This window comes from Pseudoliparis swirei, chromosome 1 (assembly GCF_029220125.1).
Source record: "Pseudoliparis swirei isolate HS2019 ecotype Mariana Trench chromosome 1, NWPU_hadal_v1, whole genome shotgun sequence".
NCBI classification, from domain to species: Eukaryota; Metazoa; Chordata; class Actinopteri; order Perciformes; family Liparidae; genus Pseudoliparis; species Pseudoliparis swirei.
The window spans coordinates 11,631,823-11,656,874 of NC_079388.1; the positions used below are offsets into that span (position 1 = coordinate 11,631,823).

The 25,052-nt window shown below is 43.0% G+C and overlaps 1 protein-coding gene across 1 annotated transcript in view; it reads right to left on the reverse strand.

The window, feature by feature from the left end:
* The window catches only part of cdk6 (cyclin dependent kinase 6), a 30,207-nt gene extending 16,866 nt beyond the window's left edge, over positions 1-13,341 (reverse strand). Inside the window, exons 1-4 of the mRNA XM_056415959.1 lie at positions 13,115-13,341; positions 11,933-12,292; positions 8,927-9,062; positions 3,479-3,646 (exon numbers count right to left, since the gene is read on the reverse strand). Coding sequence (XP_056271934.1) covers positions 3,479-3,646; positions 8,927-9,062; positions 11,933-12,156 — 528 coding nt within the window. The 5' untranslated portion in view covers positions 12,157-12,292; positions 13,115-13,341. The remainder of the gene's footprint in view (positions 1-3,478; positions 3,647-8,926; positions 9,063-11,932; positions 12,293-13,114) is intronic.
* Positions 13,342-25,052: the final 11,711 nt, after the last annotated feature.

Consider the following 25,052-nt stretch of genomic DNA (forward strand, 5'->3'; position numbering starts at 1 on the left):
TAACCCTCCTGTCGCCTTCGGGTCAATTTGACCCGATTCAATGTTTAATGTAGGTGTTCTTTCGGGAGTCAACAAACAAACATAAAGTACCTCACACTTAAACTTGGAAAACAATATTAATTCTAATAATTTTCTGGAGATTTTAATAGCTGGGGTCATATTGACCTCAAGGGTAAAATATGTTAGTAAATATAAAGGTAACAGGAGGGTTAAACATTGAATCGGGTCATATTGACCCGAAGGCGACAGGAGGGTGAAACATTGAATCGGGTCAAATTGACCCGAAGGCAACACAAGGGTTAATAAGTCTTGCTTTGACACTGTATTACATGGAAATGCAGTCTTGGGCTGTATATTTCTGCTTTTATCACAAATTCAAAAACATGAAACGGTTTTCTCTAAAGTGCTTTGACAGAAATGGATCTCAATGAGATGGACAAAAAAAAGACCCCTCTCCGCTTTTTTCCAGGAATGTCAGATTAACCCATCAGCTTTTCCCATCTGCCTGTCACTCAAGGCTGCACAATGAGCCTGTAGCCAGACTGGGGTCATTAAAAAACCATCAACAAAGCAACGGATCTCCAGGGACTGCCAGGGGCAGCCTAATCTGGACCCCAGTACCAACCCAATGGGTGGTCTCCCTCCCTCCCTCCCTCCCTCCCTCTCTCTCTCTCCCTCCCTCCCTCCCGCTCGCCCTCTTTCAGGGAGGGTAAAATATGTGCAACATGGTAGGTGGGTGATGCCGACGAGGCCATCAGTCACGCACAACCATGCGTGTGCAACTGCACCAAGACGCCAATGCACACGTTTTCAAACACATTTTTTTGGCCAATGACATATTTACCACACGCCGTGTTGCTAAGTGAGAAAGCAAATTCATCACGAAAAGAGAAGTGCAAGCAACACTGGTAAATCATCAGCAAAAAGTACAAGAGGGCTACTTTCAGTCATTGACAAAAATAGGAGGAGCAAGGGACTCTTTTTGAGAACTTTATGCAAATGCACACTTCAGCCATCTTGTCATTCTCAAAGTGCTAAATGAATCACTTTGAAAGTGAGGGAGAAGTGTCTTGTTCGCTTAGGCAACAGCAGTTCTCCAAAGTCCATCTGTCTGCTAGTAACGGTGGCATTAGGTGACTAAATAAGCAACTGCTGCTCTGTTGGGCAAAGAGGAAGATCCTCTTAAACACTGTGTGTGTTTGTGTACATGTGCGCTGCACACAGTGTAGATTATCTGCTTTTATTAGCGAGAGGAAACACTGAATGGATATTGTGTGTGTGTGTTGGACTGATAGGGGGATTCCAGAGATAGGAACATTTATCTAGAACCAAAGATCCTGTGCTCCCTTTGCAGCACATGCGTGCACGAAAACACACAAACACACTCACACACACACACAACCTCCATCTAATTGTTGTGGCCCAATCTGTATAGCAGGAAATGAGCGTGTGAGTGGGTGCACACACACATTTACTGTCCTTGTGTGTGCATGAGTAGTTTTGGGGACCTGATATTTGTCATTCATGTAAAGGTGAATTCCTGCATTAAGTATTCAACCCTGGATAGAAAGTGTCCCCATTTACTAAGTATAACATCTACAAAAAGACTAAACCTGCAGTGAAACCACACACACACACACGCACACTGAATATTGTGTAACACTATGTAAATTATCTGATTATGCACACTTTGATAGATTGATGATGATGCACAGTTGACCAAGTGATAAACTGTAGTAATCAAATGGAGGAAATACTGAGGAGTTATATCCAAGTCGTAAAAAATGTCCATTGACAACAAGAATAAAGAGAAATTACAGTTTAGGGCCGGGACGAGTCACAAAACACTAAACTTTGAAACTCAACCATTCGCAACGATCTGTTTTCTTACACAGATATTTATCTGTACTTCTTAGAAGGTGCAAGATACGAGACTGGGATCATGTTGATTGCCTCTCAACATGCTTACGCCGATAAACGTCAGCTCCAGGAGACGGGAGCTTGTGACCACTCCCCCGGCTGCTCCCATCTTATTGTGCAGTGACAATACACAAATAGTTACATGTGTCCATCTGATGCCGAGAGCTGAATGGATACACAAGAACATTGCATTCTTTCCCAAAGGATGTTTATATTTACTTTAGATGGGCAGATGCTGCACGACTGCGTGAGCCTGACTTAAGTTCCCATGAGCGTTGCTAACTTGGCATAATAAAAATCGGCCTTCTGCTACAACCCTCATCTTCCTTCCCATCACTCTGGTGCCTCAGATCGGGTGAGTAACCTTAACTTTCAGTATATTTTACACAATATTTTGTAACTGTGTTAATAAATACATTATATCTGTCCATTGTAATGTTAATGCATTCATGTTTCTGTGATGATACATTTGACACCTCTAAAATGAAACAAACGCAAATCGTACACGGTTTGGAAATCAGGGTGATTAGCAAAGGAGCTAAAGTCATGGGAGCATATATCTGATCGAATGTGAGAAAAGCTTCTCTCGGTAAGTACGGGTTCACAACAAGGTACCGAGCTACTGTTGCTGGCTACCTTAATCTAAAAAGTCTCATCTCTCCCTCTTCCCAAGACTCCTTTCAGTCTCACTCTCTATTTTTATCTGGTCATCAGAGCCCAGAGCTCAACAGTTGACATCAAAGTACCGACAGTGGAAAGGGAGGGGTGTCTGCCTCTCCTCATCTGTCCCATCCCCGTCTGCAACGGCCACAGAGGGATTCGTGAGACGGACCACGGGGGCCCTCGCCTCTCACTTTACACAGAGAAACCCTATCATTTGGCTCAGCGCTGCAGCGCTACCGCTGATGCCCCCTCAGTGCCCGCTACATCACATTAGACGCTTTTTATCTAGCTCTCTTGAGATGAGAGGGTAGTTCAAGCCAATGTGTGTGTGTGTGTGTATATCTCCGAGTGTGTATCCGAGTGTGCCTTGATGAGAATGACCATGTGAGTTTAAAAGCATAAGCAATGAGCAAAGACATGCACACTTGCTGCTGTGCACACATGATCTTTTCACTTGTTTATGTTGATATTTTGTGAGTTCACTCTTGTATATTCCCTCAATAACAATATCAGTCACTCACGATTCAGACGTTTTGCGGGTGGATTTCAGTGAGATGCCTCTCCTGATAGAGGTAGAGTAGTGGAGTAAAGGAATAAGGATACAGATGTAGTACTCGGTGTCAACCAAAGTAAAAAAGTGTAGAAGAGCCTAACTATGCGCCTGAAAATATGACGTCAAACAACAATGTAATAGATCATTTATTTTTTCCCAATCCAAGTCTATTTGTGTCTATGACCCAGTTAAAACATCCTGGGGCCCACTTTTGGGTTTCTTTTTATCAGTTGTGAAGCTCTGGGCTCACAGTGTTTGGGAGTGTTTATTTTGAGGCACCCTGTTGTAAGGAACTATTGGATGAACCCTGCCGAGTTCAGAGATATGAATAACATGACTCACCACAGAGGTGAGCGCCATCTGGAAGCTGTAGATGCGGGCTAGACCAAAGTCGGCCAGTTTGATCTGTCCTCCGCTGGTGACCAGGATATTCTGGGGTTTCAGGTCACGGTGTACCACGCGGTGCGAGTGCAGGAAGTCCAGCCCCTGGAGCAGCTGGTACATCATATCCTGTAGGACAACGAAACAGAAGAAAGATGATTTTTGTAAACATTACACAGACTCGATACAGGGAGTGTGACATTCAGCACAGACGACATGGTTGAAGTCTGCTTCCATGTTTCTGATGTGGCTCTGTGATGAAGTTAGATGGTGTCATGACCCCACACTTCTACATTTAACATTATAATGTATTCCTATGTCAAACCAGGATGCTAAAGGCCCAAATGACAATACCCAGCAGTGAGAAGTTGAGTACTAAGGGAGAGACATTGTGGTATGGAGGACGTAAACTAGAGGAGGCATATGTCTTGTCTTGTCCACAGTGACAGATGTTTGATAACTGACACCCACGCACGCCAGACTCTATGGATCTCTGTATCTCAGCAGCTGTCCTGCTCGGGTTAATTGGCACCCGTTCTCTTTCTATGACCTCAGAAATGGCCATAGACGCTGCATCCTTGCCACACTAGCTACAGTAACATGGATGAACTATGTCGAAACCAGCTTCGACTTGTTCTTTTCAAACCGAAATACTCTCAAACAGGTCCCGCAACCGTAAACAAACAACGAGTCATTACAAGGGATTGTGGCGCGGTGGTTTTGGCTGAGCTTTGGTTTGGAAAAAATAAAAAGGAAGTTTAGGGAGAACTATTTCAGATTAATAACAGATGCTAATGATTAAATATGGAGTAAATGTAGGTATGAACATTAGTCCCAATAATTACTCTGTTAGAAAATCTCAGGTGACGCTCTGGACATGCGTTGGTGTGTTGCATCTTGGACTGTGCATCCAACTCCACACTCATACACTCCTACACACACCCGCACCTCCACACCCCCCACACACAAACCCTGACACCCCCTACCCCAAAGCCTCCGCCAAGACCTCACAAGTGACATGGACCTGAGCCCGCAGTTCTATTCACTGGCCCACCAGCTGGTGACTGAGTCAAAGGGGTCTGCACACTCAAGCAGAAAACATTAGCAAACGGCTTGGGGCTGGCTGCTGTGCTGGCCACAGAGGAGGAGACAGGACGCCCCACACAATGCTGTGGCGATGTGGAGTGATGTGTGTGTGGATGTGTGTGTGGATGTGTGTGTGTGTGTGTGTTTTTAGACTCACAAACTGGATGTCCCTCTGGTCTGTGTTCACATAATATGCGTGTATCTACATCCCCATTTGTGTGTACGCACCCCAGACTGTGTAAGGGTGCCTTCGTGTGCGAGAGTGTGTGTGTCAGTGAGTGTGTAAGCATGCACATGTGTGTGTGCCCTCTGACCAAGGGCAGGCAGGATGCATAAACAGACCTTCCTTTCTACATCTCCATCCAGCCATGACCCAGAGAGGAGGGCAGACAGGGCCATAGGAGAAAGGCAGGCAGTTGGAGATTGTGTGTGTGTGTATGTGTGTGCGTGTGTGTAAGGGGGCTGACACAATAGCATGCCCCCCCGCCCCCCCACCCCCATCAGTTCCTCTCTGCTTTAAATAGCCATTTCACCGTGCTTCCTTTCAGCAGCATTTCTTAGTAAACACTAATTATCTCAGAAGTGTGACTCTTGGATAAACACACAAACAATCTTGGCCTCCTTGGCCCGAGTGCCACAGTTTCTTCTGTATCAATTACCGTCACTACAGATTAATGAGAAATATTCCAGTTATGCTTAACACCATAACTGGCTGCATTGCAACTCGGAGAGTGCCAACAATTAGAAGCGCCAAATTAGCACACTACCACAAAGTTTAAAACCGCATGTGGCACGGACAGCGACTGTGAGCCGTCGCTTCACACAAAGTTGAGTTGCTCAACACGTAACCATCTTCAACTGACAGCATTTCAAACTTTAAAAACCCTACAAACAACTTGGCCAGGAGGAAACAAAATCACACAAAGTTGGCAACAGATCTGACCCTGAAAAAGCCAGAGGATCAGGAAAAAAGTAGTCAGCCCTCTGCAAGATGCAGTCAAAACATGGCTTTCTGAGTGTGCCTCCTTTTCTAATGCAAATGTACCAGAGGCAGCCATATTGTTTATTGTAGCTAGGCACAATATGGGACATCTGCCGGTTAGCGTTAGTGTAATTCCCTCCCCATGCTTCATTAACCTCCCCCTTTATGGGCCAAGAGAATGGAGTTGGACGATGGCGGCGGAAGAGGGTGGGTGAGACCCAAGCGCTGGCCCGGCTGACTAGTGCTGAGGCCGGGGCCGCCGGGCTCCTTGATGTCCTTCCAGCTCATTTGATTCCTGGAGGAGGACCGCTTTCATCAATGACCATGTGGTGGGTCTTGAGACTGAGTAAGGCTGAGTGGGTGGCAGAGGGTGGGGGGCTTAAATGGACAGGCTGGAGCAGGGTGGGGTTGTCTGTTGCTGGGGGGAGATTGTTTTAAAAGGAAAATAATGCCTGTTCTTTTTGATTTGGGTGAGGGTGAATATTTGTCTTTGGTTTTCAAGGCGGAGGTTCTTGAATAAATTAGAGTTTAATGAGATGGGCACAGGTGTGGTAAATCTGGGATTACTGGACTGGGATCCACTATCTGGTGTCATCTGGTATAGCCGGGGGCAAACCAAGTTGCTAGGAAGGGGGGCAATTGGGGGGTTACTGTGCAGTGTCCACTGTCCTAGAAATAACAGGCGATGGTGCCCGTGTCATCTTGTCACTCCAACGTTGTCCTTTTGTCCCCTCGAGGCTCCAGGGATGTTAGGAGAAAGCAAAAGAAGGAGGGGTGCCTGAAGGGGCCCATATGCTTCAAAAGTGCTTGTTGGATCATTGAACATCGTTAAAAACCTCCCCCACCAAACGTTTTCCAACGTCAGAATTGTTACATTCCGATTAATGCCAATCCCCAGATTGCACATGATTACTGAATATAAAAGGCCTTTGATCGGTAGTAGAAGGATGATTAAACTGTAACTAATTCACGGTTCACATGCCTCCTCGGTCATTTGCTACATCCAAAATGCTCCTCCAAAGCTAATTGAAGGCACATATACATATATACACTAACGTTCAAAAGTTTGGGGTCATCCAATTTCGTGTCTTCCATGAAAACTCACTTTTATTTATCAAATGAATTGAAAATTGAATAGAAAATATAGTCAAGACATTGACAAGGTTAGAAATAATGATTAATATTTGAAGTATTAATTTTGTTCTTTAAACTTCAAGCTCAAAGGAAGGCCAGTTGTATAGCTTATATCACCAGCATAACTGTTTTCAGCTGTGCTAACATAATTGCACAAGGGTTTTCTAATCAGATATTAGTCTTCTAAGGCGATTAGCAAACACAATGTACCATTAGAACACTGGAGTGATAGTTGCTGGAAATGGGCCTCTATATACCTATGGAGATATTTCATTAGAAACCAGACGTTTCCACCTAGAATAGTCATTTACCACATTAACAATGTATAGTGTGTATTTTTGATTAATGTTATCTTTATTGAAAAAACTGTGCTTTTCTTTGAAAAATAAAGACATTTCTAAGTGACCCCAAACTTTTGAACGGTAGTGTATATATATATATAATTATGATAAAAAGCTGGAATGTCGGTTTTCTCTTACATTTTTCCAGCTCTTGTTTTAGACGCTTCATGCGATTGGGATGACTCTCAATAACTGATACACCTCAAAGATAATACAGCTTCTTAAATTAATATAACTGTGACCTTATATGACCGTGGTTAACCAAATCCATCCAAGTCTCAAGTTCTCTTTTATACTTCTTCACCTCGATTTTTTTGGTGTAAAATCAAATGCGGAATGCTTTGGAGAAGAGACCATCCTAAAGTTCTCAACATTTGAGCGATTGTATGACAGCCGGCTTTCGCCACGCCATCAAGTTTAGACTTTCAGAACAGCCATCAATGCTTTTGCCTCCAAAAGGTGAAACGTTTGAGAATTGTTGCTGCCACTATTGATTACTGGCCAAGCCAAATTTGTCAAATTCTAATGAAGTAATTATAAAAATTGTCAGCAATAATATATTAATCAGGGTATCATTTGAGCCCTCGAATAAATATAAAATCCATACCGTATGAACAATGAAATTATTTCAGCTTCCAATAATAATTGTCGCCCTAATCATTTCATCTTTAACAAATCAGAAAAGCCACGGCGACACATTTTTCATTCTGTAAAACCAACAGCGCCAAGCCAGAGATATTCATTCAATAACTGCTGTGAAACTAGACACCCGGAAAATCACCACATGATAAATGTTGGGAAAACGACAAACAATTAATTTATTAGTTGCCGACACATTTTCTGTCCATTAATAAATAACTCACTAAATTGCATGTGCTATATTGCAGTTAAAGTACAATATAAACACAATCACCGCTGCTCCGAGCTCTCCATAGAAACTAGAGTACCATACACTGTATCGACTTCAGCGAAAACCCTGGGAAAGCCTCGGGTGGGATCTAGCCGTCTCGTCTCGGCTCACAGAGTCACACCAACATTGCCGCTCGACAAAAAACGTTCACACAAACACGGCCCTGGGGTGACAACCAACGGTTACTCAAGCTTCCACAACTTCTCCGTTTCAAATTGACACTTTAAACTCTGAGGACTATACTCCAAATGTAGGGATATACAGTATATTACAATACATTCACAGACCTGAGGGTGAAACACGATGAAGAGATTTCTAGTGTGGGAAAGATTAAAATAAAAAAGGAGACAGTTACAGAAGAAAGGAGTTGGCGCCACGTCAATTTCCGACCTTTTGTCTAAGTGTAAATGGACACTCAGTGGATATGTTTAATGAATTGGAGAATGTGATAGTTGTGGTTAGATTTAATCTGTTCAAGGCAATGGTTGATACAGGGGCGGAGCTTCTGTGAAAAACTATTGTTGTCATCAAATAGAGTACTCAGTTTTTAAAACCCAAAAGGGACTATTTTAAAAATGCTGTTTCTCACACACACTTCTATGTCCCTATCTGTAATACAGTGGTAGACTTGGAGGGAGACAGGGCAGATTGAAAATAGAGAAGGCAGAGAGTCTCTAATTTGGAGCCCATCTGCCACATGTGCTGCTCCGGTACCTCTGATGTTGGAGGGAACTGCACTCTGTCCTCCCCGTATTTGTCCAATCACAATCACTCACTCTGTGGTCTTGCAGCGTTCAAGCTAGAGCATTAGCAAATCGCTTCCTCTATGAATAATAACACTGTTCATTGTTTCAAATTTACATCGTACTTGTTTTTAAATGCATTTGTCACTGATGCTTTAAAAGTGGGGACAACATAAGTCTGCCACAGTACCTAAATATAACATTATTGGTTACCTTGATGGTCTCAGGTGGTACTCCAGGATCAGGGGCTTTCTCCAGGTAGGTTGTCAGGTCCTGATCCACGTGCTCAAAGACCAGCGTGAGCTTGGTTTCTCGGTCAGTCCGAGAGACCGTGCACACATCAAACAACCTAGAACAGGAGGAACAGGTGGAGGAGATCAATACAATTGATTGGATGGGGTACGCGCTGCTCAACTCTTATTACAACTAATCAAAATGTATATCTCTTTGTTATGTATGCATGTTCATTCGGTTGCAATTAATACCTTTGTTCACTCATTCACCCTTTCCCTCCACAATGGTGAGCAGTAAATTGAGATGTGAGACAAGGAAGGCTGCACTGTTTTAATTTGAATGGTGTAAAGACGACTGTGACAGTCAGCCATCTTCACATGTATCAAAGTTAAAACATTGCATTGCCCTTTGAGTACCATGGAGCACAGTTTGGGTTCCACCGTGTAAAGCTGTGAAATACACAATCTTGCATTCTCCTTTTTACGGAAAATGATCCCATGCAAACTGAACAGCTGAGAGTTCGACACATATGTGTGGTTGATCAGGTTATGGATCATCCACTCTTGGATATTAAATCCTACGACTCTGGACTCACAGCTCCTGAGTGTTTTTATTTTAGGAGAGAAAACACATATACACTTAGAGGGCAGAATTATCATGTGCTGCAAGACACGCTGATAAGATTGTGTTAGGTTACCCTGGGAAACTACCTCTAAGCTAACCTTGTAAATATTCAAGACCATCAAGCCATAAACATCGGAGTTTGTGGCTGTGTTTCACTAGGCAACAAACTATGGCCAATAATCCAGATTATGCCAGCAGACCTGCCAAGGCGGGCTTTGATGAAAAGCTGAAAAAAAGCTATCCAGTGTGTCCTCTTCAAAGAGCTGGGGGACCACAAGCAGCATTCCTCAACCGGCACTATGACAACTCCTGATGCTCGAAGGCGAGTGGCCGCTGGCTGTAGCTGCAGAGGCAGCATCTTGCATCAAAACAACATGGGAGACGAAGAGACGTATTGGGTTACAAAGTAATGGGTTCCTGTAATCACATCACTTTAAATATGTTATCATTAAGTAAGTGTGAATGAGCCATTTAAGTGATAGAGTTTAAAAGTGTCGGCTACAAAACACGAAGCATAGTCTCCCCTTACTTAGACTCGGGCTACAATATATTTATTGACCCAATGTGACGTTGTGTCCCATACCCTGCTCAGACCTTTAACTGGTGGTAACCTAATAAATGTCCTCATAAACTTTGAATTCATGTCGACTGATTGATGATCCCACTCAACGCCGGTTTTACCTTTCTACCTCAAAATGCAAAGATTGATGGGAAACCTCTACCATTCATATCCAACGAGGCATCCTTCGTCTTTGCCTACGCTCTTGTAATCAGTGGACTGGGTAATGCTGGAGTGAGTGCGAGGCGACTCGTTCAAGGTATTAGTCCTGTGCATGGTGTCACCGAATAGACGGCACCCTCCTCTTCAAGCGCTCGGGTTAAACGCCCCTCACAGCTCGATTGTTGGGCTACAATGGGGGCTCTCAGCAGACACTGAACATATGGAATGAATAATGGGCCTCATTACAAACATCCAGGGGTTGCCTGGAGTCACACAGAAGGCCCACAATGCACCCTTCCTAGCCTGAGCTGCTTTGCTTGTTGGCTAAACTAGACAACATTTAAATTCCACCAATAGTCCAAAGACCCGACAGTTTGCACTCTTGATCTGATGTATTCCAACGAATGCTCCTGCAGGTTATCTAAACTAACACTTCCACAGTAGCGCACAAAGTGTGTTAAACCACTAAATAAAACTGATCAAAGAAAACTTTATAGCCACGAACGCATTTATCTTCCAATGAGAAAAAACCCTATTGTGATTCAATTAAGAGAGCATCATAACCATTATACTCAATTATTCATATATACACTGGGGAATTATTGTTAGAGGCACAAGGGCACTAGCCAGGCTTTTGAATCGTCCATTTAGACTAGAGCTTCCCCTATAATCCCAAAGCACTCAATATTCCATAATAAAAAAGTACCACGGTCAGACCTTGGCTAGTGGCAACATATGACGCAGTATCTGCCTCCCGACCTCGGAGTGACGATTCATTACAAACTGAAAGAAACGGCCTCTGTGTGCAGAGCACAGCAACAAACTGCACTCGAAGTAACTTAAGTCTAAAAAGGCTGTATGCAGTTGATCCAACCTGATTCACAGTAACACACACTAATTATATATATATATATATATATATATATATATATATATATATATATATACACACATATATAATTGTCAATTATTCGATTGACAGTTACCAACAGTACAATACATATTCTCTGGTTGCAATTTTTCAAATGGGAATATGTGTCTTTTCTGACAGTAACCTACATTTCTTTGCTTAACGAAATGACAAAAGGTGTTTTTTGCTTCAATGAACAGAACAACTACCCATTTAGAAAACAGCAGACAGAATCAATTTATAAAAATAGTTTTTGGAAAGCCACATGTTTGTCAGGTTGTTGTATCGTTTAGGTCGAACTGAGAAAACTTAGCGGGGTCACACTTTTTTTTTTGAGAGGAAAGTGCATGAGGTGGATCAATGGAATTGAAGCCGACCAATAATGATGAATAAGAGGCGTAGTTTCAAACTGGACGCGTCACCGACAACACAGAGAAATTAATAATGTTCGGATCTGACAGATGTGCCCCCTAACAGTGGCTGCAAGCGGCTACTTGTTATGCAACCCACATTTTCATATGGTCAGCAGAAAAACGTTAAAGAGGACTTCTGCTACAAAAACAATGAGTATGAGTGTAAGCCTTTAAAAATTTAAAAAGTCTCATGCGGCAGCATGGTTGCCACCAGAGACCATCAAAGGGAAGAAGGGTGTGTGTAACTTTATGTCAAATTGTCTCTCCCCCCCCCTCACACACACACACAAGGCTACCCACCTCTACCCCTCACTTACCTGACAACATTGGGGTGCTCAAAGGCCTCCAGCTGCCTCAGTACCGCCACCTCCCGGATGGTGGAGAGTGGCATCCCTTCTTCCTCCGTCTGGACACGAACCCTTTTTAGGGCTACAAAGCGTCCACCGTTCTTCAAATCTCTCGCCTTGTACACTTTCCCATAAGCGCCTTCTCCAATCTCGGCCACGGGTTCATATTGAGTGCCAGTACTTTCTTTGTCCATTTTTGCAGATTTCTTTCCTCTTTTTTTCCTCCTCGTCTCTCGTTGAAACTAGTGCGGGGAATCCCGGCGAGGGTGACGAGCCACAGGGTTTTCTCACAAAGGCATATTCACAGAAAAAAGTTGGCACATGCAATGCCTAGATGACAGGGAGACACAGATGGAGGAAGACACCATCTTTGTCAGATTTGGTCAAACGGTGCTCCAGGTAGGCAATAACAGGACTGTCATCATGTTTTATTCCGACTATCAACACAAGAGCCCCGTTGCGTCCCTACTTCCACTCCTCCTCCTCCTATTACGCACATCAGCTCATGTCCTCCTACCACTAACACAAAATAATGTTAAATAACGCACATTAGCCACATGTAGCCTCTTTTTAAAGCTATAATTGCACCACATTAACAGCCTCGTGGTTCGGCAAATGCGCCCCGCATGCAGGCTTGTTCGGGTTACTCATGTGGGCTGTAACTCCGTTATAGGACATTAAACATTTAAAGAGACCACGCGAACGGAGAGCGCACACGCCACGCTGAGTTAAGTTAGCAAACTAACCAGCGAACTGCTTCTTCGGTCCAGTTTTATCAAAGTTTCTGTTTGAGGCGACACAAACTTGGCGAGCACGTGGCTGTCTAGTGATTGCATTGTCTGAACTTCCTACAGCAACAGTCCATTTAAAACACCATAAAACTCACATTTCACATCTGAAATCGTTGTAAATGTGTAAAACAATGCAGTAGCCGAGTTTAAACCATGTTTTCATTAGCTTAGATAGTTTCCTCTAATTGTTTTTAATTTAATTGTGCGTGGTCTCAAATGGGCTCATTTTAATCCTGGTGAGTCCGGGAATTGCTCTTTTCAATTCTTAAAATGTTATTGTATTGCAAAGTAACATTTTAGCCTCGCAAAGACATTTTTCGCCACACAATTCTGCATAAATATCCCCACTTTCAGTGTTTACCTTGGTATATGTTGTCAATAAAATGTCGTAACTTCGGCATGTCCGAAAAAATGCTGAGGAGGCATTCGTGTCTCGGATAAAATGTCCTGCATCAAACGCATCCCTGTCCACTGTCCTCCATGCGGGGGCCACACAGGTAGTTGGACGGTGCAGGCTCTAATCCCCCATCCCTCAGACTGCACCAGCCCAGGCGGAGACGCTCAAACAAGGGAGGAGAAGAAGGAGGTGGCGGCGGTGGGCTGAACGAAAACTCTCACACACCCACACTCTCACTGCAACTTTGTGTGTGTGTGTGTGTGGGGGGGAGGTTGGAGGGTAGGGCGGGTGTAGGATGGGGGGGTCATATAGGACAAAGGCAAAAGCGTGATACGGCCCTCCAAAAACCACGCTCTGCTTTGGATTTTCTCCTTTCTTTCTTCTTCTTTTTTTTCTGCCACATATCCCCGGATAGGCCCATGCAACTGCAGCCCCGCTCGCCTGTGTGAGCTCCGGCTCTGCCTGGCTTTCCCACGCCGGCTGAATGTGGCCTGACCCCCTTCAGAGAGGTTTGACACGGAGCGAGGACATTTCCGCATTCCTCCCCGACTACAAAGGCAAACCGCCTCCTTTTTGCTCTCCCTCGGCCTCCTCGGCGCTTTACCATTCATAGTCCCCTCGGCGGGTTTTGTCTCCTGTGTCAAAACTGGGAGCACCGCGGGGATCGGAGAGGGGAGAGAAGCCGTTTATTGGATGGACGGCCACACTATCTATCTCCCTTCCAACCATTGAGCAACTCCTGCGGCAACAATGCGCCAGCGGGGATGCAATGTGTCAAGCTCGCCCTAGATGGTCCCGAGGGGTCAGGTTCAAGGCCCGGGGGCTTGATCGTTGGCAGGGGGACTCCTTCGCTCGGGTGGTCGTCTGTAAGTCTCCATGCAAGGGTGATGGCCGCGTGGGCGACTAGATAGCAACGGTTTTTTTTTAAATATGGGAAATTCTGCAGAGCATCTTCATCATCATCATCGTCATGACCATCTCAGGGTATACCATAAATGTATTTCACATACAAAAGATAGGGGAATATGAGATTCTGTATGTCAATTTACAATATAGTTCTAGTATTGATAATCAACAACAATAATTATTCATATTAACACATACAAAAAATTACACACATACATTTAACTTTTCAAATAAAATTAATATAATTCATTTACAACTCAACACAGATGTAACGATACATGTATCCTACAAAAATCCTACACATTAGGAATAAAAACATGCAATATTAAATAAAACATTTTTAAAACGTAGCATTTACATATATAATCTGTGGAAATTGTATACTTTAATTTTTGGCTTTTACCAATTTATTTTTATATTTTTCAAATATTTAAATGTTGTTTTATTTTAATAGGATGTGTGCTTATACTTCAGACGGTATTTCACTAACTTTCATTGTGTATCAAATTTAGACATTTAAAACTTTGCTCTGTCTGAAAGTTCTTCAAACTCGGACATAAAGTTGGTATTTCACATTTTTTCTTCTCTTTAATGCTGGACATGGTTTAGACATGACAAGACTTGATGTCAGATTATCCCAATGAATAGCCAATTACAGGCGTGTTACCAAGCTGCATTATCATAACTTCATTGGGAGGCTGTATTAGAGATGCACAGAAGATCAGAGGGAGGACATTCCCCCGGTGCCACAATTAACATAACAAACTTGTTTGCATGCTGCTTGTAGAATCCCCTGATTTCCACTAAAAGGGTAAAGTTGCTGGAGATAATGACATGAAAGTATGTATGACAATCTCTCTTGCCCAACTTTATAGGCAACCCCCAATGTAAAGCATTTGCATTACAAAACACTCAATGCAGACGATGTTTCCCAGACCAATTACTGTAAACGTGGCCATTTACATGTTTTCATCATCATTGTTCTTGTGAAATCAGCTCTGAGAGCCATCGCCCAGATTGAATACATTAGCATGCATACTTCTTATTTGGCTGGAGAACAAACCAATTAGATTCGTTGTGTGCGGTATAGAGATGAGACACACACACACACACACACACACACACACACACACACTAATTCTGCAACACTCATTGATTATCCATTATCTGACAAAAAATAGTTTCCACTGTCTTCGTTTCAGAGACGTTGCAGCAACAAGATCAACCAAGAACATCCTGTTCTGGAACAATATGGTCAACATGTAATTTAATGCTTAATCTTTTCTTGACTTCTTGAAGTTGCACTTTGAACAATAAAAATTCACAAGCCTAAACAATTATTTTATACATAATTACTCTTTTAAACATTAATTTGTATGATGATTATTGACTAATTTTATAAAAGCAATACCTTATTTTTTAACTTTTCCAAGAAGCAGTAACAGTGAACAGGACAAGAACAGCAACCGGTCCGTTTTGATTTTCAGACACAAATAGTTGCTTAAGATGTGCTTATGTGGATTTGGTGACTTACAGGACATTTACCAGAGTGTTACTCAATCATGGCATTTTTAATTTGCTGCAGATGTTTCTGCTATTTAATGTTGTGCATTTATACAGATATGAAGTGTTAGTCATGTGGTGGAAGAAACACTCAAATCCTTCAGTAAAAAGAGTAAAATAAAAGTGTACGAATTCAAGAAGTTGCTTAAGTAAAAGTACAGGTATATCGTTAGCTGAACTAAAATATGCATTCTGCAATAAAAAAAATGCTCTGAGTGTTATATGATCCAAGCCATTATTAGGTTGGTGCTATAATTTTAAGTTGATCTACTGGAAGGTACTTTAATGCAGGGGCTTCCAACTTATGGCTAAATTTGTGGGGGTAAGACAAGTTATACAACACTAATTTAGTAAAGTTAAGTTGAAACAAAAGCTGCCAGATGGATGAGATGAAGTAAAAAGTACACAATCTTCCTTTGAAATGTTGCAAAATATAAAGTAACATGAAATGGAAATACTAACGTAAATGAAACATACCCTGAAATGAGTTATTATATAGTAGTCATTTGTGATAATTGGTGATTATAGCAGGTGGTTGTAGTTTCCCATAGATTTAATCATATTTACTCAGTTTACACATTTCAGAAACACAACACAAGTTCCTGCCAAATGCTCTAACTGGCATTTCAGCTCAGTATTCCTGAGAATCCGCCACTGGCGTTCATAGCATGCAGCAATGCTGCTTAACAGGGCCACTCCTTTACATTGTCCAAGAAAAAATTATAAAAAGGTAATCTGACTGTTTTTTCTGAAGTGAACATGTTTTCTTTATTGACACTGAGGTCAAATGTTTGTCAGACAGGTTGTCCAGATAGTCCCTCACATATGTACAGGTCCGGTTATTAGCTCTTTCAGCATATTTGTATGTTGCTGTGATAAATCTGTGCAGTGTTTGGGGCTGAACCGCTCTTTCTTTAGTTTCAAGATTAGGGATCAATAAGGGGAAAAGTAGAAAGCAAACATTATATTTGTGAAGACGGTGCAGCTTGCTTTCATGGGTTTCTTATGTGTCTGGCTGAAGTCTTGTAAAGGAAAATCCTTTTACATCTCTTTTCAAATCTTTTTTTAAAACAATTTTTAGACCCAAAGCAATCGATTCCATTAATTGATTCTATGTTCACTGAGGGCAGCAGAGCAAGCTGTAACCACATCAATGACACATCATTCTGCATCTCATCGTTATGACTGTAAAGTAGCCTTTTCAAACATCTAGCAGAGCAACATCAGCATTCAGCTGGAGTCGTGTTTCTGTCAAACCAACAATCAAAATCCATTGTTCACTCTCTATGCTCAGTTGTGGTTTCCACCTAATTCAGAGGGAATTGTCCGGCCCTTTAGCTGCTAAATGCTCCACTATGTTCACCAACTAGTTGCTAACTTTGAATGTTTGCTAGGAACTGTAACCTGCTGCAGCTGGACACCAGGTTGATGAGACCTGGTGAAAGTCAGGAGATCCAAAACTATGTGCTAAAAGACACTCAAACGTAGAGCTATACAGCCCTTAAAATGGGTGTGATGACATCGTTAAAAGACCAAAAAAACACACATAAGATGGGTTAAACAAACACACAACATTCACCCAGGAGACAGCTGTTCTGTTCTGTGTTGTTTGTGTTTGTGTCTTTCTGTCAACATAAAAGGTGCAAGATCTGAGATTGTGAGCATTTCGCTTGCCTCTCAACATGTCAACAGTGAGCGGGGGGGAACCGAAGGGTCTGAGACGACGCTGTCGGTCTGGACGGGTTTATCAGCTGTAATGGCAGTAGGCCTATGAGAGCGGTGCATAGCAGCAGACATTAGCTAGCTATTAGGCTACGCTGACATGCACGGCCAAATCCATTATCTGCTCGGGTATGTATTAGTCCATTATATTATTACATAGATCATAGCTGTGTGGTGATATTAAGTGTTGAGCTGAGAAAACTACAGCCAGGTGAATATTATCTGTGAGTTTGTCCCTTTGAGCAACGTCTTCATGTTACACGTCATAAGAAAATGTTGATGACTTTTCAAAATGGAACAAGCTTTTCCTGCTCATGAATTTGAGTTCAGTAATAATATGTACCGTATTCACTAAGGTGGGTAATCAACCCAAACTTTCACTCAGATTTTGAGATGTAACAAGTCTACTTGTGTGTCTGAATGTGTTGCATTTGTGTGTATGTGTGTGTGTGTGTGTGTGTGCATGTGTGTAGGTGTGTGTGTGTGTGTGTGTGTGTTTGTGGGGGTGCATGGCAGCTGCTGATCAGTCCAGCCAAAAAGAGAATTATGTCGAGGAGGACGAAAGAGGCCAACAAGGGACAGGTGACTCCCAGTCTGTCCCAGATCTCCTTACACCCACACACACACACATACACACCCACCCACCCACACACACACACACACACACACACACACACACACACACACACACACACACACACACACACACACACACACACACACACACACACACACACACACACACACACACACACACACACACGCACAGCAGATGACCTACACACATATACAGAGAAAAGGAGAGATTGATTGTGGGCCTGTCTACCACGTCACACCTAAATAGAGGGGGGTGTCCATGCCACAAGCAAAGAGTGATAATAACCTGAAGTCTTTAGGTCGACATCTGTCACACCTGGAATCGGATAGGATGTGTGATATTAGATTCCTTTGAAGTTAGCAATCCCATTGTCAGAATTTACAAGCATCACTTAGTCCGCAGTGTTTTGTGTGACTCGGGTCTCATCCACCCATCAGCAGACTATATTTAAGCGACATTTTCAGTGCGAAGACAGAACCAGCCGTGGTTCCAGCAGACAAGCCGAGCCTGTTTGTGTCTCTGACTTGATTTCCTCTCTTTCTCTTTCTTGTCAAGCCAGACTGAGGTCCAGAGTGTGTGGTGCAAGCAAAGCCCCGTCTCTCCTCTTCCCTTGCCCTCCTCTTCTCCCCGACACCGGCCCCCAGACACAAGCCCCTTTCTGTTGGGGCATCGCCATGGAAACCAAGCCACTAACTTGAGGAGGCTACATAAAAACCTGCTCTTTTAGGGGACAGAGGAACACCTGCCACCTCCGCTGGCGGGGAGGGCTGGGCTGGATGCCACGAGCAGACACACACTTACATACAAATTCATGTGGTCACCAACGCAGACCTGCGCACGCACACGCACGCACACACACGCACACACACGCACATACACGCACCCCCCCACACACACACACACACAAACATAAACAGAGGATCAGTGTAACAAATAAGACCTCTAGCTAACATCTGCTCCCTTTTCTAAACCCATTTATCTTTCAATATCTTCTCATGGTCTGGCAAAAAACAAGGAACGTTTTTTTTTGGAAACAATAAACACATTGTTTCATATTAAAGGAGATATAACGCGTAATTAGTGAGCTCATGAGGTGCTAATACAGAATTATATAATTCAGAGACAGACTAGCTGTTTCCCCCTGTTTTCAATATGTGTGCTTAGCTAAGCTAAGCTAACCACAACCAAGTGGTTATCGATCTTCTCATTTAACTCTTGAAAAAAATTTGACATTTATATTTCTTTTAGAGATGGAGCTAAAACCAGCAGGCAAGTCGCTTAGCTTAGCCCAAAAACTGGAAACAGAGGGAAGCAGCAAGCCTTGCTCTGCCCGAAGCATTCTGGGGCCGTGTCGACCAGTATTCAAACTCCAGCAGCATGAGGCGCTGCTGAGCGTCTATTCCGCCCAGATCCCTGCACGTTTGTCGTTATATCTGGAAGCCGAGAGTTAAAAACACTGCACCTCCAAATGCCCCTGTGTTAGCAGGAAACCTTTCCTGTGAGTCATTAACTCTATTCTGAGGTTGTGCTTTAGAGACCAACATCTCATAGTTACATTCCCCCAACCTATTGTCATGTCTTCTAACCATAGGCCAAATGCATTTTCAATGTGACTTTATTCACCTGTGTGTGTGTGTGTGTGTGTGTGGGGGGGGGCGACGACACACATTTGTTGACAAATATTGTAATTTGACAAGAGAACACAATTGTGCCCCAATCTCTTGTGTTCACCATGCTGTGAATCAGTTGTCATTCTTCTCAAGACTTCATCAAACAGACAGCAGTTTAACTCCCGCAGCCCCTTTAAAGGCCCCAATCAACAAGTGTCAGTTTGGGGTCAGCCGGCAAGCCGAGGCTGCCTGCGTCCTCCTGCTGCAGGCGGAATATTCTGGAGAGACTGGTGAGTGAACCTCTGGTGCCTGGCTGCTGTTCATTAAGAGTATTAATGATTAACTGAGAGTGCTATTGTCCCCTCGGGCCCAGCTGTCCCTCCTCCGCTGTTGATCCACTCCGATGCCTCTGGGCCACTAAACTGCTTCCATTCATGTGCATAAGTGACAGCTGCTTCTCACATTCCGTGTAAAATTAACTGCAGACTCTTAAAAAAGAAAAAAGAAGAAGCAGGCCAATGAATAATATTTGACAGATTTCTTTTGTCTTCTTCTTTGAAGAGATGGATTGGCGATTAAAGGGTGGATCGGAAGGATTATTTCAAGCCTATGCAGTAATAGTGAGAGAAGCGGAAGATGGAGGAGGGGGGGGGGGGTACAGATAGTGTTTGCTGTGTTTGCGCTTAGTCACTCAGGGGATGTGAATCAAGTGAACTCAGCAATTTTATGGTTGAGATGAAATAAATCAGACCAATTTGACCACCATGCAGAATCAGTGTCAAGATATACATGTAATCACTGTGGGGTGAGTTATTTTATCATCAATTAAACTTTTTGAAGGATGTAAACACATCTATTGTATCTGACTATGATCAAGAAATGAAAGTTGAAAATGGACTTTGAATGACTCTTGAAAGGTGCTGCCTTTTAAACCAATTAAACTACACATATGCTCATTTATATTTTTGCTAAGTGTATTGTGTATTGTATCTATAATTTAATTTGGACGGACAGATTGCAACACATGTGCTCCATGCAGCGCGTTGTTGACAACCTACATTTGGAGTCACAGATGGTCACCACTCACTGGCATTTATGCAAAAAGAACAATACAACGAACAAGTGGAACCTGTTTCATTCTTTATTGTTTTATGACATCTGCAGTAAAGAAATCAAAGTTGGTTTATCTTTCCGACTTTAATTGGACCTTTCAAGGCACCGCTTTGGGAAGAATTGTTATTGTTTCACATGGGAACAATTAAGCCATATTGTGTGTAATCAGTTGAGTGGTCACATATACTGTATGTGCATGCTGTGGGAGTCCAGGGCTCTGATACTGAACAGCATATGGTCTCACTGTCCCGTTCCCGTGTGTCTGTACCAACCCTCCTTGGAGACAGGTGGGATCAAATTACTGGTAACATGATGGTTGTTTTCCACGCTTTCAATTAGAGGCTCTCTTTCTCTCAATGTTTATGGTCTTCGCACAAGTCAACACATACTTTACATTCCAGTATTTGTGTCCATGCATATAGGGGTGGACAAAATAGTATGAATGCCTATCAACACCAAAAAGCTTTGAAGTGAATACCAATGGGGTAAGGCTTATAATTATTAGTTTTTGGTCAGCCTTTTGGAGGCGTTGACATAACTCAGTGGTTGTTCTTGGGGCTGTACTGTTGCTAAGCAATTATTCTCTCATTTAGTCACTCTGGGTGAGGGTCTACTTGTGTGCACTGTTCCACTTTTTTGGATGGATTGTGAAACTTTTCGTCTTTCCTCACAGTTGTACCTGCAAGTTCAGGCAGCGACTGAACTATTCTTTACAACTCACTTATGATTGTCAGGCTTTTGTTAAAAGTGGACACAAGCTGCTTTTTGCTTCAACATATTATGAAGAACTATAAATCCAACCAATAGGTGACCATGGCTTGTTTTACTTCACACTTCTTGCTGTGGGTGGTTACGGGTATCACACCAAAATTCCTTCAAACTTTTAATCTACCATGTAATCTCATACTTTTACGATGCACCTGCAGGTAATATTTTACCCTGACACCTCTGGGGAGGGAGCGAAAGACCGCCTGTGTTGGACATCGTAGCAGGGACGCAGGATGCAGCACGATGTTAAATGTTTTTGATAAATAGCCGCCACCCATTTGTGGGAGTGACTCTAAACATCAACACCTTCCATGACAGGAAAGAGGCCAATGAGGTGGTCTCTGTTTGAGCCACAGGTGTGTGTGTGTGTGTGTGTGTGTGTGTGTGAGCATGTGTGTGTGTGTGGTTAAAGCACTTTGTAAACTCTGTTTTTAAAGGTTCTATATAAGTAAAGTTATTATTATTACTTTCAGGAAAGTACACGTAGACTTGGTGCTTTTGTCACCTTTTCCTCTCAGGTTACCTGAGGCTGTTACTCCGCCCGTCAGGCTGGTCAAATCAGGTTTATATATTCCCTTTTACCTGTGATTGGTGCGGGCGTAGTGTTGTTTTGCCATATTCTGCACTTTACGACTGTGTGAAGCAAAGACGACCAGCACAGACCTGAGCGAAGGGAGTACTGCCTTTCAGCCTGCGTTTGTGGTCTGTCTTAACAGCCAACGGTTTACTGCTGGAGAGAACATAGAGGTGGCTGTGTCCACTCGACTCTGTATGCATGCACGTGCACATCATGGATGTGTGTGTGTGTGTGTGTGTGTGTGTGTGTGTGTGTGTGTGTGTGTGTGTGAGTGTTGGACTAAACGCTGCAAGGGAATTAATTAAAAAGTCATTACTGCGATGAAATAACTGTGAACTTTCATTTCTCTAGTTCAGTAAATATACACTTTGTACTGCAGAGACATTTAACTTACTCATGTCTGGAGTCGACACTTTGCATACTTTAAGTCTAGTATGTGTTTTTCTTTCCCACCAGAATGACATGTTTCAGAAAAACACCCATTCACAGTATGAATCTTTGATTTGTAATCTCTCTAAGGAACTCTAGACTGAAGAACAGGAAACAAGATAATGTGTCTGTGTGTGCACATGGGTGTCAACTATGTCAATACAACTGTTGAGGAAAGTTTTTTTTATCAGCGTTACACCTGCCATTGACACATACCATGCCACATGTGCTGCAGTGGATGCAAACTTTATGTTATGAGATATTTAAGCAGGAGATTTACATGAAGTTTGTGACGAATGGTATTCACGCCATGTCTTTTGATTTAAGAAAGAAAGAAAGAAATGACTCAACTGAGATTAAGCAATGACATTAGGGGAACCAAAGTGCACACAGCCTGGGTAATAATGCAGCTATGTTCTTATAGATGTACATTGAGCTCTGTGCTGCTGTGGGTGTGTTAGGTTTCGAGCACATAGAGCCTTGACTGGAAGCAGAAGAGGATCTGGGTTGCAGGCAGTAGGATTTGACATCGGCTTATTTCCTGTCATTGACTGCGGGTCACATGGCGAGTGCGTGGGCGCGAGATAGTGGAATGCATTAAAGGGGCGAGGCTCTTGCCACCAGACACACAGTCTCTCTCTCTCTCACACACACAGACACACACACACACACACACACACACACGTGCACAAAGCAGTATTTGAATGTAATAAAGGAAGACAAAAAGATGTAGCTTGTAGAAGCATATTGACATGTTTGCTTTGGGACACATTTGCATCATGTGCATACACATACACACACATACTGAAATACAATGTTTTGACTGTTGAAAGTTCAAGGTGGAAAATTCCAAAATCTCTTTGAAAGATTCACTTTGACTCAACCTGCGCGCTCTGGGTCAAATACTCGGTTTGTGAAGTCAAGGTGCTATTTAGGCAACAACAGTCAGATCCAGAGAGAGATAGAAGGGTTCAACGGTGCAGCAGTAAAAAAAAAAAAAAGGGCCATTCACATGCAAGCAAGAAGGGAAAAACATACGCCTGCATCCACCCACACACATGCACGCACACAGACAGTGCAGCGTGTGTGTCCAACATTCTGTTTCCCACTGTTATAAATCTTTGTGTGTGAATGAAACTTTGTCATCCAATCAAATGACTCGCAGGCCATGCAGACATCCCCGCCCCTTTTCTTTGCTGCCTCACTGCTCCACTTAACCCTACTTTATGTCTCTTGTTCTCTTTCAGCTATAGACAAACATATTTCATATGAAACATTTGAAGCATTTCAGGTTGTCACCCAAGGAGTGACATCCTCTTATCAACAACCCTTCAAGGCACACCTGTACGAGCTTGCTTCTCTTTCCGGTCGCACAGTAATGGATTGCGAAGTGTGAGGGCTTACGTTTACCGTGAAATATTCTTAACCATAACTTGAACTGGTGTCACATGTAGGTGACATGTGTGTTAATCCTGCACTTCAACACCCTCACTGACAACATATAAGCCCTTTAAACTTAATGAAACAGCTCTACAGTTATATGCAAATCCATATTTCTAAAGAAATATGTATGGGAGCCCAAAGTATATCACAGTAGGCTGCTGACACCCTATGTGGCCCCACTGTAACGACTACTCCAGACACACAGACGCACACACACAAACACACACGCACCCACACCCACACACATGCATTTGCACACACGTGTGCCAATAGTGTGGCCTTGATGTGGGCTGGTGTGCTGTGTCTGTTCTGAGTATCTGCAGCTGGAAGCCAAGGCTGCTAGAGGATAGGAGGAATGCAAGAGGAGAAGACGAAGGATCACAAGAAGAAGAAGAAGAAGAAGAAAAGAGGATCATGACGATCAAGGCGGCATGAAAAGAGTGAGGAGGGGTTTGGGTTGGACTAAATCATCAATAGGAAAATGATTTGGTGCTACAAGAATGAGGACAATGAGATAATATGATGAGAACGAGGTGGTGGAGTGAGAGGCAAACGGTACAGAGTGTAGTTGGTAGTTGTGGTGACGTGTGGCAACAGTCACAGACATGGGCTGGGAGGCTGAAAATGGAAAATGTGACATATTTTAACACAGCAAGAGGGCCCCCATATGAGGTTGTGTGTGTATGTGTGTGTGTGTGTGTGTGTCCCTCAACTGCTGTGTCCTAGTCTTAAAGTGATCCAAAAAGACCATTTCAGGCTTATGCCAGACCAGATTGATACATTATGTCCGATAGCTCCCGTTGATTGTTTCATTCGTGAAAATGTACTAGGAGGAGAAGCATGGGCAGACATGTGAAACCTTCTGTCATGTTGTCATAACTGAACATCCAAACTAGGACATTTCTTCTTTACCCTGATAAATATCTCTCAGCTCGAGGCTGGATCAACTTTTATAACTCATCACTCACCACAGAGCTTTGCAAGTCAAAAGTTCCCAGTATAAGTCATATAACCTTAACCCATTAGCCACAGTAGCTGTTTGTCTTTCTCCATACCCCCCCCACCTCTCCCCCACCCACTGTTATGCCAACAGGTTGTTCCCTTTGAATGAAAATCTACAACATGTCAGGACAACGTAAATAATCTGTTATGTTTACAAATTCTGATTATTTG